A 17918-nucleotide genomic window follows, 5' to 3' on the forward strand; every position below is an offset into this window, starting at 1 on the left:
ATTGCTTCGGAGAAATATCACGGCTTGCTCTGACATAGTGGTAGCCTTTTCTCTCTTTCTACATTTTACCCACCTAGGTCGGGTACTGTGCTTGTAGATAATGGTGCGGCTGGCGGTGGCCTGAATGAATGGATGAATGCCTGAAGGGGTGTATTCTACTCTGAGAGAAGGGGACAAAGTCTCCCATTCTGTATCATATCATACCTAGAGTATTATCATCGTGATTTTATTATCCTCCCCATCTAGTCGGAAATGCTTTCTAGATGTCCTTAGCTATGTATACAACGTTGTGCCAAGTATTATTATTATCATAAGTGTCCATCCATCCGGGGATGAAAATGCAATCCGGCAAAAGAAACTCAACACACAAACGCACAAACACATAAGAGAAATCGTGAGAGAGAGAGAAATTTCCTACCTACGCCACGACTAGATAATCACCAGGTAAAGTTCTAGCAGGGCGTGATATAAACGCGCACGACGAACTCGTTCTTCCGTCAATTCGTTGCGCTGTGAAATTCCCCCACCACCGCGAAATTCCAAAAGTACTGCACTGTACAGTACACAACTCAACACCACCACCAAGATCGAAGCATGATTGCACATGGCACGAGAGGAGAACAAACGACGCAGTGATAATTCAAATTCTCTGATAAAGTGCTACGAGAGCTGTCTGCCCAATTCGTCTATTTACGATATCCATTCGTGCTCGCTTAACCTCCATTGATATTGACATTTGTTGGGGGGGGGGGTCACGATATCTCCTTCTTCTTCTTCCGAGGCGCCCACAAAACTCTCGCAACGCTTTCACGGGAAACTACAACCATGTGCCGGGCGGAGCTTCTCCATCTTATATTGATGGTCTAAACTTGCGGGACCGCCCTGATATCCTGTCCGATCGCATCTCTCGTGTCGCCGCATGAACTTTGCATGTTCCCTTAGCGAGATGGTGTTGTTTTTCGCCCGCTTGAGCGTCCCATGGCTTCTCGAGTCTGGGTGAGCGGGGGGAGGGATGTGAAGCGAGTGATCACTCGCGATACCGGCGGCGAGGGGCCTGAACGGTGCATTCCTCGCGGCAAGGCTTGTAAAAAATAGTATTTTGGAATTTTTCTACTTGGTGTTTGGTATGGAATGCTACAATTTGGCATAGGAATTGATCCTTCATTTATTTCTATTTTAAAAAATTAAATTGGGTTCTTCTACGTGAACATGTATTTACTATTGCGCTGGGAATGGGGAGTAGGGCAAGGGGGTGAGTGAGTGATTGAACGGAGGAAAAAAGAAGGAAGGAAGGAGGAAGAAGGGAAAAAGTGAGGGACAGACTCTGGTCCAGGAGGGATTGGACCGATGCCATCAACAAGTGAGTGTCAAGTGACAACAAGGACAAGGAGAACACCCAATCGGCGGAAATAATTGGGATGTGTGAGGAGGGTAGAAGGGAGAGCAAAGTGACGTGTTGCCGTCGGAGGGATGGGGGGGAAAAAATAGGAAAAAGAATGAAGGGGTGGGAAGGAATAGAAAGATGAATGAGGGAGAGGAAAGAAGGGGGGGGAAATGGGAAAAAAAGCGGGAGATGGAGGAGACCCCGAAAAATGGGTTGGGTTGGGAGGGCCCGAGGAGCAAGTGAGAGAGAAGTGGAAGTGGAAGGGAAGAAAAAAAAAGGGAATCGAAGGGGAGGGGGGAAGGGAAACGAGGGAAAGCGCAGCGAGGGAGCGAGGGCGCGAAGAGAAGCTTCGTCGGCGTCGATGGATGGATGGGATGCGAGGGAAAGAAAGAGAAAAAAAAGGCTTGCACCTTCTTCCTGCCTTCAAAAACTTCAAATCGGTGCTCTATAATTTTTCTTTTGGACAGCCTGACCTTTTTGCTTTGGTTAAACTTTGTATCATACTGCACAATTCTGTGTGCTCTCTCTGCTCTGCTTTCCCGGCAAGTTTTTCTTGGGGGAGGGGGAAAGAGTGAGAGAGTGAGAGTGAGAGGCAGTAATCTCAATTTTTACCCCTAACCCACTCAAAACATGGGTTAGAAGAACCTGAGAGGGTGGGCAAGGAAAATGTGGGCGTTGATCTGGTCGGGCTGCAGGCTGTCTTCGTGTTGGGACATAAGACGACGTTGCCCCGCTACCCTCTTCCCGCTCACCCTTCGTTCCCATCCACACTTTCAATCTCCCATTTGCTTCCTCCACACAAGCACACGAAAATATTCCCACTTTTACAAGTGACTCCGTCAATCGCCCCCGTCTATTCTATCCCAAATCAAGGTTACAGATATCCACACCATTAAACATGCCTCCCAAAGCTGCCGCCGCTAAGACTGGAACCACCAAGAAGAGTTCCAGCGTTTCCGAACATCCTCCTTATAAGGAGATGATCAAGGAGTCTATCCGAGCTGTTTGTTCTCCCCTCCTCACCCTATCTTCCCTTATTATTATCGGAAGGAAAGAATAAAACAAGAGGGATATGATATATGGATGAATAGTAAACTAACTTTCCTATCATGTATAGCTTAAAGAACGCAACGGATCTAGGTTAGTTGCTTGAAAAAAATATTCACAACATTTTGTCGGTTACGTGTTGTTGTGATGTGGCTAATGGCGTGTTTTCCCCCCTCAGTCGTCCTGCTCTCAAGAAATACATTCAGGCCAACTACAAGGGTGTTGCCACCGATCGTTTCGACCAACTCTTCAACCAGGCATTGAAGAAGGGTGCCGAGAACAATGAATTCGCTTTCCCTAAGGGTATGTGTCCTGTTTGCAGAGTTGCTCTTAGGACTTCGCTTAACATGAGCTTTTAGGTCCCTCTGGCACTGTCAAGCTTGTAAAGAAGGAACCCGCTCCCAAGCCTAAGCCTACCGCTAAGGACACCGCCAAGGTATGCTCCTTCACATTTGCGGTTTTATCTTGATCAATGTAATCTAACTATGCACAGAAAACTGCCGCTGCCAAGGAATCCACCAAGAAGACTGCCAAGAAACCTGCCGCGAAGAAGGCTGCTGCTCCAAAGAAGGAGAAGGTTGTCAAGGAGAAGGAACCCGCTCCCAAGAAGGAGAAGGCCGCTGCGAAGGAGCCTGCCAAGCCCAAGTCCAATGCAAAGAAGCCAAGAAAGACGGCCGCCGCTGCTGTGAGTTTGAATCCCAAGAGCAAAAGGGAAAAAAGTTTTACTTTATCTAACATTTTCCAGGCCCCTGCCGTGACTGAGAAGTCCCCTGTCCTCACCAAGACCAAGTCTGGTCGCGTCTCTAAGGGATCCGCGACTACCACAAAGGCCGCACCCAAGAAGAAGGCCGCTGCACCCAAGAAGAAAGCAACCCCAAAGAAGAAGGAAGCCCCTGCAGCTGAAGCATAAGCTTCACGCTTCGAAACAAATTCCTACTTTCTTGTAAATCTTCGTCTTTTATAACCAGAGTGTAGCTGCATGTTCGCCTTGTTCAATTATGCTCTGTTGGGGGAGGTGTTTATTTCATGATTTGCTACGGTTCTTTTCTATCACTGTTTTCTACACTTGGGGAATAATGCAAGGGTTTTGTTCTTTGTCCATTGGGGGGGGTAAATCGCTTTCTCTCTTTCGGTTCCCGTCGTATTAGGTCTTATCGGGGTTTTCCCGTTCTGGACAGTTTTTCTTTTTTCTTTTCCTTTCGGGTGCTTGGGAATTTTTATTTTGTTTCCACGTGTATTGTTCGTTGTATGCTGGGGTTATTGTTGTCCAATCGGTTTTTATCATTACTTTTGATTTTCTCTTGAACTGGAAGAGTGAGTTCTTTGGAGCTACTGGCACCACTCTTGTACCTCATTCGTTATCGTATAGAATTCTTTTTCGTCATGAGTAAAAAAGCTTTTGGAATATAGGGGTGTATCTGTGAAAAAGCTGGCGACTAACTGACGGGAGCAGGTGAAAAGAAATGAGGTGGTATGATAGGACGCAGGTTGAGCACAGTATCGCGAGTGTGGTGAATGCACGGTATTCGCAGTTATCGTAATTCGCCGACCAAATACCGGTACCCTAACCCAGGGGAAATGATGATGATAATAATAGCAACAGTTAATGCTCTGCTCCGTTTCGTCACTCATTTGTTCACTCGGTCTCGCGAGTCGTCCCAAATTAAGGGGGAAAAAACGTGGGCAGCGCCTCCGCGTTTCTCACTTTCGCTTGTGAGTGATGGAGCGAGCGGAGGTGAAGTGAGGTTGAAACCTTGGACTAAACTAAGGATTAGGGTTTTTTTGCGCATGGAGGGTCACTCGTCTGGGTTAGGTTTATTCTTGCACGCACGCACACAACTGTTGGCTGTAGGATTCGGTTGGCGGGTCCGCATCCTATCGATCACACCCGCACAGTATTCCGCTCTTTGCATGTATGCATGTATCATATGAACGATATGTATCCACTCGAGTAGCCAGCCATACGTGCGGTTACGCCCATCGTCCTCTTCTTCCCCTCGAGATGCTGAGCGCGGTTATCGTCGGTTGGTGAGGGGGTGGGTATGGATAACCGAGCTATTCCATACAAATCTCCGTTGTTTCTCCGTTTCTCCCCGAGCGGCACTTTTTTTTCATTTTTTTCATGGATAGCGGTTGTCGGCGGGATTCATCATATCATACTCGTAGTCATTGCTTGTCGGTAGGTCCGTTTTGTGAGTGAGTGATTGGTTGTGATTGATGGTTCTTGCCTTGTACCGTATGATGCATTAACTTACTAGCATCCCCTCGATCTACGCTCGAGCGCGTTGTGAATGTTGAAAGTCTGTGGATGAAGTGAGATTTGATGCAACATGCAGTTGTGATGGTAAATACCACCGGGGTATATCAGAGCACAGCCTACCTGATATCAGATCGGAAACTTTGATGAGGTGAGATATCACTCCTTGGCGCAACTGCTCAGTACATATATGATATGGTGGATTATTTTCTTGGTAATGCTGGAAAGGGTTGAGGTAGCGTACTCGTATTATATCATAGCTCCAGGCTAGATGGATGGATAGATATGATGGATGGATAAAGATTATTGCTGGTGTGGTAGGCAAGTGGGGAGTATTATACTGTACTGTACTCGTAGTCTAAGTAGTAGTCTACGGTAGGTAGGTAGGCCCGAAGTAGGAGAGGTATGATATGCATGTACTAGCGTACGGTGCTAGCAGCTAGTTATTGCTAGTACGGCAAGGTAAATAAATAGCCGGCCAATTAGCAGTAGAGTAACTTTGTAGAAATCGATAGACCGTGTCGAAAAAGTAGGATAACCTTCCAACCTCCTTTCTTATTTTGTTTTTGTTTTTTGTTTTGTTTTATTTTTAGCTAGGTATCATAATTTGGGTCATGATATACGGTACCGTTATCACGGTCCGTCCGTCCGTACAGTTACGTACGGTAGGTTCCTACCGTATGATGTGATGATGTCATCAAATTTTCGTTTCTTTCGGGCGATTGATTTATTGATTGATGCTTTTGCCCCCCACCACCATAATATCATCGTTAATTGGCGCACTCGGAATGGTATATATTTTGCTTCTGGGGATCGATGAATGGAGAGTTGGGAGTGGGAGTGGGAGTGTATCGTAACGATATTACGGTAAACGGGTTAATCGAATTGTGCCTGTGCTGTGGGAGGGGAATTGTACTCCTCCTACTCCACCGCACTTATCATGAGACAAAAGGCGAGTTTTTATGGTATTGCAGATGCGCGGTGCGGGCATTTAAAAAGATGTCTCAATCTTATATACTATTACAGTAGTATGTATTTCTGCTCGCTAGCGGGGTAAACCCTGGGGTTCGATTTTTCTACACAGTCTTCTCCCGTAATCCTGCCTACTATCACGGAAAAGCATCTGAACGTTCGAGTTCCGGATTGGTAAAAGGTGCCTTGTATGATAGATACCGGTATTATGATGCCAATAAACAATTTTCCCTTAGGAAATTATTTCACCGTAATTCCCACGTGCGTGTATAAGTTGCTTCGCTTCTACCCTATGATATCGTCTGTCCCAAAAATAGAAAATGACAATTCAGAACAATAATGATAATACCGTAAAAACTTGTTAAATCCGGCATCTGGAAGCGGGCTTGGCTATGGCGCAAACAAGGTGTGTGTAATCATGCCAAGAGATCGAGTGATCGTCCATGATGCCGAAAAGACATTTGTTGAACGTCAATCCACAATCAACACAACTATTAGTTTACAAATTCTATAACTTCATCTCCCTCTATCCCAACATCAGCCCTGTCATCAAGTGAGTCTAAATCTTCTTACCAGTTGCCAATTTCCAGATTTTCAAATTCTTTGATATCCAACTCATGATCCAAACTACCATCAACTGGAAGTGACAAGCCTAATTTGTGAAAAGAACTAACAATTAGGCTTGCCTTCTCAGCATGAAACTGAGCATAAGCATCTCCAACACAGTGAGTTGTCATAACTCTTCGGTCCCCAACTGTCCATTTTTCGAAATCGGCTGCTGATTCGCACTTGAAGATCTTTCAATCTGTGTAGTCACGCATTAAATCCTTAAATGGCTTGTTGATAGAGACGTCTAGGGGTTGCACCAGGCTAGTGTATCCGGTGGGAATTAGAGAAGGGGTGATGTTGTTATTTCGAAGTAGCTCAAGTACGGCGGAAGTTTTATGAGACCCCATTAAGTCAAGGGCAAAAAGACTCAGACGACCACCAAGTGCGGGAATTAAGTAATCAGTAAGGTATTTTGTAAATAAGGTATCATTCATATATGCTGTAGCATTATACTCAATCAAAACACTGGGATGATATTGTAGTTTTTCAGCTCCCAACCTAGCTCCTGTACCATGAAAAATAATCATAGGTGGTATTCGGAAGATGCTATCAGCAAAAATACAGAGAACCAAGCTGGCCTGCCGCTTGTCCCATCCCGATCGGCTTTCCTTCACCCACACCGCCTTCGTTCCTGCCGTGTTATAGGTCTTACCCTGAAGGTATTCGAAAGAAATTGGGGTCTCGTTGAGATTGCAAATATTGGAAAGTGAATAGCGACCAACTGGATGCTCAACTGCAACCTCCCAGAATCAATTACCTCTTGGCTGTGGGTTTCACCAGTTGAAACGCAACTAGTTAACAACAAGCATCTCATAATCCGAAGGTAACTTTTGCGCTTTTTTGGTGATACTGCGAAGGCTAATTCGATGGCGACTAAGAAATCCCCAAAACCACACATTACTGAATCTGAAGAGCTCTGAACTAGCATTTGGATAAGTCTCTCGAAATAAGAATTGAGACTGAATTCGAAACCACCCCTGCCTCACAGTTTGTCCTGCTTCCCTTCGCTCTATAAACTGACCATATAACTGATCCTCTAATTGTGGCCATAGTACCCACTGCGAAACTCCGATACTTTCTTCTTTTCTTTTTCCCAAGTTTCTTTCTACCCCCTCAATTCGATTTTTTGTTCGTATCCAGTCGCTGATTGTGGTTCGTGGAATTTGATAGAAGTAGGCAGCTTTTTGTTGTATGGGATGGCAATACATTCCCAGCTGGGCAAGTGGAATGGAATGATGAGCCATGAATGTAAATACTCGCAGTTTTTGATTTTGGCTATAGCTTCGTTCTGGACGCTGAATTGGCTTTAAATTGTAACAACGTAGAATTCATTCCTTGATTGACTTTGCGTTTGGCCCTGCTGGCATTTTGGTATTTGAATTGGACTCATGTCTTCTATCAGGTAATTGGTCTCTCTATTCTCAGTTCTAAACATTCTACGTACTACACTTTATCTTCCCTTTACTTCTCTATACATTCTTGTCTCATGCTGACTTGAATTCAACAATTGTCTCTGATATTGAGTCAATAATACCATGACTCTATATTTCACAATTATAAAACCTATAGTCATTGTTAAACTCTATTCACTGGTAGGCAAATACGAGATACTCATTGAACTCTAATAATAAGAAAACGAACACGGGTGAGTTGACTCATGCTCTATTTGATATAGTCTGTGCGAGTTTCTAATCTCGGCATCACTCCCGGTCACTCGATATCTTGGCATGATCACTCATACCCAATTTGCGCCATAGCCAAGCCCGATTCCAGATGTCAGATTTAACGAGTTTTTACGGTAATATCATAATTATTATCGTATCCTACATGGGCCTTCCGTTTTTCCGTGCTCAGCATCGGGTTAGGGTTCTGTACTACGAGGTAAATTTACTTCGTACGGAAAACCCGCTCTGTGTGGGTCAGCAAGGAAGTTGCAGGTTGGCTACAGTATGATATGATGATACTCGCACGGTTTGATAGGCTTGGCGGAACTTGCGACAAGGTTCTCGGCATGGTTGGATTTAGGTTGTGCCTGGGTACATACAGTACAGTACAGTACGAGTACTGTGGACTAGACTAAGCATTAATCTACCGTGTTGTGCGCGCTGTGCTGTGCGTTGTGTGTGTGTGTGGTGCGCAGGTCGGAAGGGGTGCAGTGCTTAGTCTACTGTGCATTTGCTGTGTTTTTTTTTTTTTTTTTTTTTTTGGTCTTTCGGCTTCGTGATTTGGATGGGGTGGGATGGATAGGATGGGATGGACTACACGGTATCGGTTATTGGTACTGTACGAGTACCGTACTGGCACCCGGACCATACTTTGCTGTGCGATACATTGCCGTTACGGGTGCTTGAGCTCTTATAATATATAGTATCATGGGGTACTGTACAGTACTGTACTGTACTGTGCAGCTCTCGTACTTTGTGGGGTAAGGAAGCGGCGGGCGCTGCTACTATATATTTCTATGATACTCGGGGATGGAGAGAAAGGTGGAGAGAGAGATTGGAATTTAATAATGCAGGGTATCATGAAATGGAGGGATGAATGCGCTTTAACTGCTTTTTCCTTGGATGACGTACGCACTCACACCAGCTGGAGAGTTCTCAGTTCTCTGCCCTGCACTGCACAGCTTTGTCTGATGCCGGGGTGCGGGATTGACCAAGAGGGCGAATTTGGAATGGTGTTTTGGGGGGTGAATGGTGTTGTAATTTGCTGCAGACTGTGTGGGCTGGAGGAGGCTGAGGCGCAGTCGTGCCATCTTGTCCCTCTTTCTATTATCATTTGGTAGACCTTGCCCCGAGGTGTTACTCCTGCTCGTGTCGTGCTGTGCGAGTGACCCGGTACTGTACGAGTAGAATGCTCGAACTGTAATCATACTGGATATCTATCCATCCTGCTCTCACCCATGCTTTATTTCGAGACTTCTTGAGTGAGCCTCGGACTGTCTGCTTCTCAATTCCGCCGGCTTGGGGGAGTTATCCTACTGTATCATACGTATACCACCAACTTGGACGGTGCGGATACTCGAGCATCGTGTTGTCTCTCTCTCTCTCTCTCTCTCTCTCTGTCCCCTCCTGGACAGGACTCGTACTGTACAGTACTCTACTCCACGCTCGAGGGAAGGGAAACTCATCAACTGCTTGGGAATTTGAAATTGGAGTGGCTGGAACTCTTCGGCTCACAGTTCTTGTCCCCCCCATCCATTATCCACTCTTTTGCTCCCTTCTCCCATCAACCTCCACTGACCGCCAGCTTGCTTCTGCTTGCTGGTTGTTTAACGCATGCGGCTTGTGTCGCGCCTAGACCACTTCTCTTAGGGGTCCCTTTTTTTTCTTTTTTTTCCTTCTTCCGCTCCCACTGTGCTCTGCTCCCCTCCGTAGCTGCCCGTGGTTCGCCCTCTCCTCTCCTCTCCCTTAACTGCGCTCTCTCCTTTTTTCTCGCCCTGTTCCGTCGTTTTTCCCTTTTTTTCTTTTTCCTCTTTCCTTTTTCCTCTTTTCTTTTTTTTCTCTTCTAATTCAAAGAATCATTTCCTTCGAGAAGCACCATCTCCCCTTCTTCCTCTGTTCCAGCTTTCGTCTTTTTTTTTTTTTTTTTTTTTTTGGGCCGGTCGACAGCACATGCTTTTACAGTTTAGGGATACTGCTGTTATGCCAGTTCCCCACAACGATATCCCAACATCCTCCTCCTCGTCGAGTCGTCGTCATTATACCCCCCAAAACTTCTCCCGGCCTCACCAACATAGCCCTTCCAACTCCACGAGCGGTGTTTCCGCTGCCAACGGAAACGGGTCTGTGACTGGTGTCGTCTTGGGCCTGAAAATCGTCGAGGGAGACTCCTCCAATACCCGCCCCATCAACTCCAACCGGCGGCCATCACTTCAATCTACAGTCACTTCTACCACTACCACTGCCACTACCGCTGCCACCACGACAACTTCAAACATGTCCACCTTCGCCAACGGTGGCCCCGCCGACCGTGACGGGAGGATGGCTGTCGGGATGGGTTCAGGGGCTGTAAAGGGCCCGACGACCCCATCACCATCACCGGAGAACCTGTATTTCCCAAATGGACCGGCAGTGGAAGGTGGGTCCAACAGCAGCCCGAATGGTGTGCAATCCAGCGCTGCAACACACGGCTCCTCTTCTTCGGTTGCTTCTCCTAATAGCACCGTGAGCCTTGTGGCTCCCAAGACGACGGACCATCTATCCGCCCCTAATTCCCAACCGAATACCTCCCGCTTCTCCTCACCTCTGCCCTTATCCGCCTCGTCTGCCGCCCACGTGGGCCAGCCGCAGCAACCACCCCCCCCTGGTTCGAGCCTGCGGCATCGACACACGCTGCAAGTCCCTAAAGCTTACAACGCTCGTAATCCCCCTCCTGGGGGCGTACCCGATGCTGTTGCCAGTGGCCGTTTCTCCCCCACCACCACCACCAGTGCCCCCCGTCGTGCTTCCATCTCCCTGGGCAGAAGGGCTACCAGGTCGGCTAATTCCGATATGCACATCGACGAGATACCCCAGGACGAGGACGCCGCGCGGTGGGCCGAGGCCATCAGGGCAAAGAGGGCGAGCAAGAGGCGGAAGCAGGAGGAGGAGGAGGAGGATGATAAGGTTGTGGTTGGGACCAAGGTTGACCACAACCACGTGAATTGGGTAACGGCGTATAATATGCTCACTGGTATCCGTTTCGTGGTATCGAGGGTCAATGCCAAGATGGATAGACCCTTGACGGACGCTGATTTCGATGCCAAACACAAGTTCTCGTTTGATATGTGGGTTCTTGCCCCGTTCGGCCTTGTTTTGTAAAGGGGTGTCCCTCTGCTGACGTGTGCTCCAGAACCGGCAATGAGCTTACCCCCTCGGCCAAGTATGATTTCAAGTTTAAGGATTACTCGCCCTGGGTCTTTCGACATTTGCGGACAAAGTTTGGCCTCGATCCGGCTGATTATTTGATGTCGTTGACGAGCAAGTACATATTGTCGGAATTGGGTTCGCCCGGAAAGAGTGGCAGTTTCTTTTACTTTTCCAGGGATTACAAGTACATCATCAAGACCATTCACCACGGGGAACATTTGTTTCTCCGAAAGATACTGCGGGATTACTGGAAGCATGTGGAGGACAACCCTGACACTCTGATATCGCAATTTTATGGTTTGCATCGTGTCAAGACGCCCTTTGGCCGCAAGATCCACTTTGTTGTCATGAACAACCTTTTCCCGCCCCACCGAGATATCCACCAGACGTTTGATCTCAAGGGTTCCACCATTGGACGAGATTTCAAGGAGGAGAACCTGGCGGATAACCCGAGGGCCACCCTGAAGGATCTCAATTGGCTTCGGAGGGACATGAATTTGAACTTTGGACCCTACAAGAAGGAGTTGTTCTTGCAGCAGGTGGAGAGGGATGTCAAACTATTGCGAAAACTTCACATCATGGATTATTCTTTGCTGTTAGGCATCCACGATCTAACCAGGGGGAATCGGGATGACATTCGGAACAATGCTCTGAAAGTGTTTCAACCTGGGGGTAGCGAGAGTGATGAACTGCATGGGCATATGCTTCAGAGGACACCCAGTAAGATGGAGAAGGCCCGCCAGGCGAGAGAGCTGCGGAAGATTATCAACAAGGAGGTACCCGTATCACTGGATCGAACATCGAATCGTCTGCCGGACGAATTTTTGGAGTATGTTTGCCTGGTCTTGCTGGTCGTGGGTGAGGGGGCTGTGCTAATAATTTTACAGGCAGAGGAAGACTGTGTTTTATGGGGACGATGGCGGATTCCGGGCTACTCATGAGAATGACGAGCCCGGCGATGTTATTTATTATCTTGGCATCATTGATTGTCTTACCCATGTTTGTTCTACCGAGTTTCTGCATGGTCGCGTATGGTTGCTAACGTGTCAATGCTCAGTATGGGTTTGCGAAAAAGGCGGAGCATTTCTGGAGAGGGCTATCGAATCCCAAGGATCAGGTTTCGGCGATTCCGCCTCAAGGTTATGGAGATCGGTTTTTCAAGTTTATATCCGGATTGGTCAAATCACCGGAGGAAGCGGCCAGGGACCGGGAAATGCGGGAGAAGGCGAATGCGGAGGCAGTTCCCGCGCGATCGGAGAGTGATGCGGTGGACGGATCGCGCAATCAGGCGGAAAGGGCGGGTGCGGGTGAGAGGGATGTGCCCACTAGGAGTCTTGGTACCGTTAGGTCACCCTCGGCTGAGAGGGCGGGAGGGGCGGCTGGAGCGGTGCTGCCGGTTGTCGAGGAGGCTGGTGAGGGGGGCAGCACAGGGGCACGAAGTCGCAGTCGGAATGGGAGTATGAGCGATGGTGGCAGGCATTCGGGGTATTTCGACAGCGTAACGGACCGAAGGCCTTCTCGGGAAATTGCATCATCATCATCATCCCCTGCCACGTCGAGGAAGCCACAACGGCAGCTGGATAATGGGACTACTTTGCGCCAGCCCCTAAACCTACAGACGGGTTCGATTGTTCAGAAGCACGAACAGGATGACTTTGCGATAAGGGTCGCTAGAGTATCCTCTTGAGTTCGTATTCCGAAACAGAGAGGAGCTCTAGCGTTGGAATGATTTTTCGAGGGGGTTTCCTTTTTCTTGCGTGGGGGGCCTTTTTCTTTTTCTTTTCTTTCTTTTCTTTTCTTTTCCGTTTGTCTTTTGCGAGATTAAAATTGGATTGGCCTTTTTTTGCCCTGTCTTTGTCACTTCATCTAACCTGCTACTTTTCTCTTTTTCTGCTCAAAAAACGCATCCTGGAATGATTATGGACGGCGCAAAAAATTGTTTTTTTATATATATTCTTTTCATTTTATTAACCATTTGCAACTTCGTGCTTACTTGTCTATTGTGCGAGATGCGGCGGCGGCGGCGGCGGAGAACTTGTAGAAGAGGGGAATTTGGGCTAGAGTTTTCTTTTTGTTTTATCTTTTGTGCTACCTTTTCCGCGTTTTCTGTTTTGAAGTTATTGCTAACGTCTACTTACCCAAACCACAGTACTTTGTTTTTCATTTGTCCACCTTTTTCTCTCTCGCGTCTCCTTTGTCCCCTTGCCCTTGACTGACTACCCTATTGACTAACTTGCACACTCACTCGATTTTCTTTTATGCTCTTTAGCTTCGTGCGTTTTCTTTTGTGATTCTTTTCTGTTTGGGCTGTTTGCTGGTTTGATGGGTGGAATAGGGCGGATGGGTTGTTTGGTCTACACTGAGAGCGGCCTTTTTGTATGATAATTGGTTTGGCCTTGCTGACCGCGAGGTGGGTGGAGGGGGGAGGAATGGGTCGAGGTAGATAATGTTATTTTGGGGTGAAATTTAGGCACGCCGCAATATAGGAGAATACCCTTTTTCTTGCGGATTTAAATTCCGTTGACCACATTGCTGCCTTGCTGGTACCTGTGAAAACAGTGGCCTAGTAGGAGGTCCGCGAGCTGAGCTGTAACCAAGGAGAAGGGGAGGGGGGTAACATGCCGAATAGGGCATTTATACTCCTCAAGTCCTTAATCCCGGAGTGGCGAGTGATCCTCGCGCTTATCGCCAGGGCAGAGAAGGGGCTCACTCACGGGTGAGATCCGGTGACGAAGGGTACCTACCATATAGTACAACCGTGCACGACATGGTCGAAGTGGTTACCTACCTCCCAGCATTCCGACAGCAGCTGTGGGCAGCCAGTTGGTGATGGTCCGTTGCATCATAACGCTGTACACATCCGCAGGCAGTAAGACGTACAGCACCCACATACGCCTCGCAAAAAAAAAAAAAAAAAAAAAAAAAAGCAACATTTTACAACAGGCCGGAGCGATTCCTGACTGACCGACCGGTTGACCGGCCCCCTCCCCAACTGACTTTGGCAAAAATGAAAAATGAAAAAACTCCCAGATGGAGCGGATGAATGGACCTTCCTTCGTTAGCCGTGTATATACTCGGTCTTTGGGAAATTAGACTAGATTTGTTATGTCCGCTTTGGTATCAATCGATCAAAGATCGAAATCAAGAATGTGATCGAGTGATACTTTATGCCCGCATCTATCCCCTCCCTCCCTCCCCCTCATTCACGCTATCGTACCCGCACTCAGCCATCACACACACACACACACACACACCTCCCCGGACACTTGTTCACCGACGACCACGGCGATGGCTTCACCCCTGTTAATTGGCTGGAGGGAGTCTCGGTGAGTTGTGATTTGAGTTAATCGACTTGGAACTTTTCTTGTCTGTCTGTTTGGTAATACAAGTAACCGCTTCTGGAAATCATGAATGAGTGAATTAAGTGGGTATTTTACCCTTTTTTTTTTTTGCAAAAAAAGTTATCATATAATACGAAGGTAGGATAACATACCATACTATGATATCTTACAAGAAAGCCCATATACCGAGTGCGCAGTACAGTATTATACCTACGGTCATCTTGACCTACCCGACATCACAACATCTCACTCGCTGACGCCACAACTTCAACCTCACCCGTTGGTAAAAAAAAACACTAATAATGTCGCGGATATGGTACGATGACGGAGGGGGGGAATCGTGTGATGATATATGGCAAGTATGCTTCCGACTGCCTGATCCGCACGTGACGGGCGGACGGAGGAGTATGATATGTAAAGTGACGGGAGGGAGAGAGAGGTGTTGTCGGGTGGGTGGGTGGCTCATCGTGCTCGCGCGTCCGGCGCTGTTTACCCGGCTGTGGTTACTCTTGGTGCGTATCGTGCCGGCTTGGGTGGTTCGAGTGATGGGTTGTGAGGTGGGTTGTTTTTTTTTTTTTTGTTTAGTTTACCACCTTCTTTTAATCTTCTTCTTTCTTCTTTGATCTTGATTTTTTTTGCGTTCTGTGCTTACCGGGTTTCATGGAACGATTCCACGGGAGGTGGTCTATTATACCGGTACTGTGCTCGTATGCACTGCACTATAATCTTGTGATCACAGCCCATCACCCGCTTTTACACTTTTACGCTTTCTTTTCCTTGCTTCCTTCTCTTTCCTTGTTTGGTCCAGGTTGGTCGGGTTGGTCAGGTCAATGAACCCTTCCGCCTGACGCCATCCTATCATGATGCTCACCGCCCCGGATCATCAGCCGGCGGGCAGACCACCATCTTCACTCCGCCCCGCCAATCTCTACTGCAAAAAAAGTCGCAAGGGTGGAGAGAGGGAGGGAGGGAAAAACGCAATATAAAAAATAAAATAAAAATAAAAAAAAAGTACCAATAACGCACAAAAGACAGCACATCAATATTTTTATAAATAAAAGGGAAAAGATAATAATAATACGATGAGCTCACAGGTGGAATCGATGAACAGCCCTACTTTCCACCTCCTCGCACTCGGATGCGCAGCGAAGCGTGCACCTACAGTAACTTGACCCTGCTGGCGCAGGCACAGGCGCTCACTTGTATGCTATCCATCCATCAGGCCGCTGACTCCTTCATCCTCCGGAGAAGCTTTTTCACACTTTGTCGCTTATGGTCGACGACTTGCGAACTGCACCGTTCCTGGACCGCCCGTCGCCCTATTGTGCTTTCTTTCTTTCTTTCTCTCTGAGCACTACGTGTTCACCCCGCAGAGGAGAGTGGGTGCGAGTGGGTGTGGTTGTATCCATATCGTATCGTATCAGAGTGATGCATTGCATCCATCCATCCATCCTTCCATCGAGATGAATTAATAAATATGCTTTGGACCAATTGTCATTGTGGTGGGTTTTATTTTTTTTCTTGTAAAAAGATGTTTAGTAGTCTTTGCCTACGATTTGAGTGTTGTAGTAGTGGGTAAGGAGAGAAGGATAGCCTTGTTTTTTTTTTTGTTTTGAAGGGGGGTAGCGGTGAATGAGTATTTTAAAAAGTTAGAGGGTAAGTGAGGGAGGATGGAGGGGAGTATTTCTTTTGATTTTCTTTTTGGGGGAATGGCCAGAGTACTGCACTGTACTGTACGGCCAGGCTGGCTGCGCAGAGGATGAGGATGGAGGAATGGGTAAGGTGCTCGAGTAGGTATGATATCTTGTTGGTTGGTTGGCCTGTTTGGATGGATGGATGGATGGTGGTAGAGAATCGGACAGGTACTCTATAGTAACAGGTGGGATCGCGATTGTGGTACGAGTGAGACTGGTGTATGATTTGATACTGTAGGGTACGGTATCTTATGGTTTGATCTTGGTCCTCCGTGCCTTGATATGACTATGCAAGGAGGTAGCATGCCATGCTAGACATTTGGAAACAGCGCCCCCTCCGCCTTCCCTTCCTCCTCTGGTGTACAAGTACAAGCGCTGTACCAATTGTCGGCCCCGTACGAGTACTCGAGTAGGCGTTCCGCCAAATCTACGATACGGCACCACCTCTCTGGAAAAGGTATTAACTGCTTTGAAGGATATCACAACTCACCGTACTCCAAAACGCTTTTACATGTCGACTCACCTTTCACAAGCATTTTGCCGCTCCCTCGTCCAAGAACTAACAAAAACAGCAGTGCAGTGCTTAGGGATCTCACAACTAAGCTTGGGGGGAAAAACAAAAACATTAGTCACTACCCGCTATATCCATTTTCCCTCCTTTTTTGCAGCACGAGAAAAAAAACGAAATCAAAATATAAACAAACAAAGTAAACACGAACCCCATGCCGTATCAAATTGGTTGGTTTATTTTTTTAGGAGAAAAAAAAAAAGAGGGGTTCCTTTGATAAGCCACACGCGGGGGGAACACTCGCATATGTGGGCCCACCTCAAAACAGTCAAGTCCACGCCCGTAATCGCCTGTGCATTCCGAACACAGCCACACAATCGATACCGTTATTGCTGATTTGCCAAATGCAGGAACCTCCGCTTATGCATGGTTGTTTGGCTGGCTGCTTTGCTCAGGAGAGCCTGAGTTCATAGGGTCCTACTCGAGTTGACAAGAGGTTACCAGAGTCGTGGTTGTCCACTTCGTGTTGAATTTGCGGGTTGGGGTTTATACACAACGCTTCTTATTCGTACAACCTTCTTACCGTACCATTGCAGTAGCATGGTTCTGCAGTTGGTTCCGCCGAATGCACCGGCGGCCGGAGAAGGTAAATTTAACGAGGCCCGTGGAAGGTTTAGATCCGAGGAACTTCCCCCACCTTTGCCATTCATGGGTTGATACACCTACAGGTGTATCTTAGCGCAATTTATTGCTTATTCTGGAGCACCGTTGCTATGGGCACCGCTGTTTAAACACTATTGTACCGTATTATGGTTCCAGGGTTGGGCAACGGAAGGTCGTATATGGTAGAAATTCAGCTCCGATAGGTAGAATCCCCCTCCCGGCTCCATCACTCTGACTGGGGACGAACCGAATGCCAAAGGTGATTCGACAGTAAGATCCAACTGAGGTCATCTCTTGCGCTCCGTCAAACAATGAAATTCGGATCAAGCCGTACGTCGGTACGGCGCACCCAATCCTCTCTATGCAGCGCATAACACTCATTGTACGGTGCTCGAGTATGCAAGCACCGATGACGGCTGCAGCGAGTAACTGCACGATGAAGCCCTCACTTGAATTGATGCACTCCTCGCAGAATCAATTGACCCTGCGCTCACTCTCGGGCCCGGGATGTGATAATTTCCGGTGTTCGGGCTCAGGTCCCGGTGCACCCCGCAATTATCACGTGCTCAAGGAATGATTTTCAGGGTCCCGTC

General features: G+C 47.5%; 2 protein-coding genes; both read left to right on the top strand.

Annotated features, from left to right (window-relative positions):
- The first annotated feature begins 2144 nt into the window (after positions 1–2144).
- On the top strand, positions 2145–3826 carry GSTUM_00000276001 (uncharacterized protein). XM_002835448.2 has 6 exons: positions 2145–2387; positions 2502–2524; positions 2610–2734; positions 2791–2867; positions 2925–3116; positions 3177–3826. The coding sequence occupies exons 1-6, from the start codon at positions 2283–2285 to the stop codon at positions 3339–3341; spliced, it is 687 nt and encodes a 228-aa protein (XP_002835494.1). The 5' UTR covers positions 2145–2282; the 3' UTR covers positions 3342–3826.
- A 6381-nt stretch (positions 3827–10207) lies between these two features.
- On the top strand, positions 10208–12850 carry GSTUM_00000277001 (uncharacterized protein; the record flags this gene model as incomplete). XM_002835449.2 has 4 exons in its annotated part: positions 10208–11037; positions 11103–11948; positions 12007–12118; positions 12177–12850. 4 exons carry the CDS (start codon positions 10208–10210, stop codon positions 12804–12806), a joined length of 2418 nt encoding a protein of 805 aa, XP_002835495.1. The 3' UTR covers positions 12807–12850.
- Positions 12851–17918: the final 5068 nt, after the last annotated feature.

Source organism: Tuber melanosporum, assembly GCF_000151645.1.
Source record: "Tuber melanosporum whole genome shotgun sequence assembly, scaffold_108, strain Mel28".
NCBI classification, from domain to species: Eukaryota; Fungi; Ascomycota; class Pezizomycetes; order Pezizales; family Tuberaceae; genus Tuber; species Tuber melanosporum.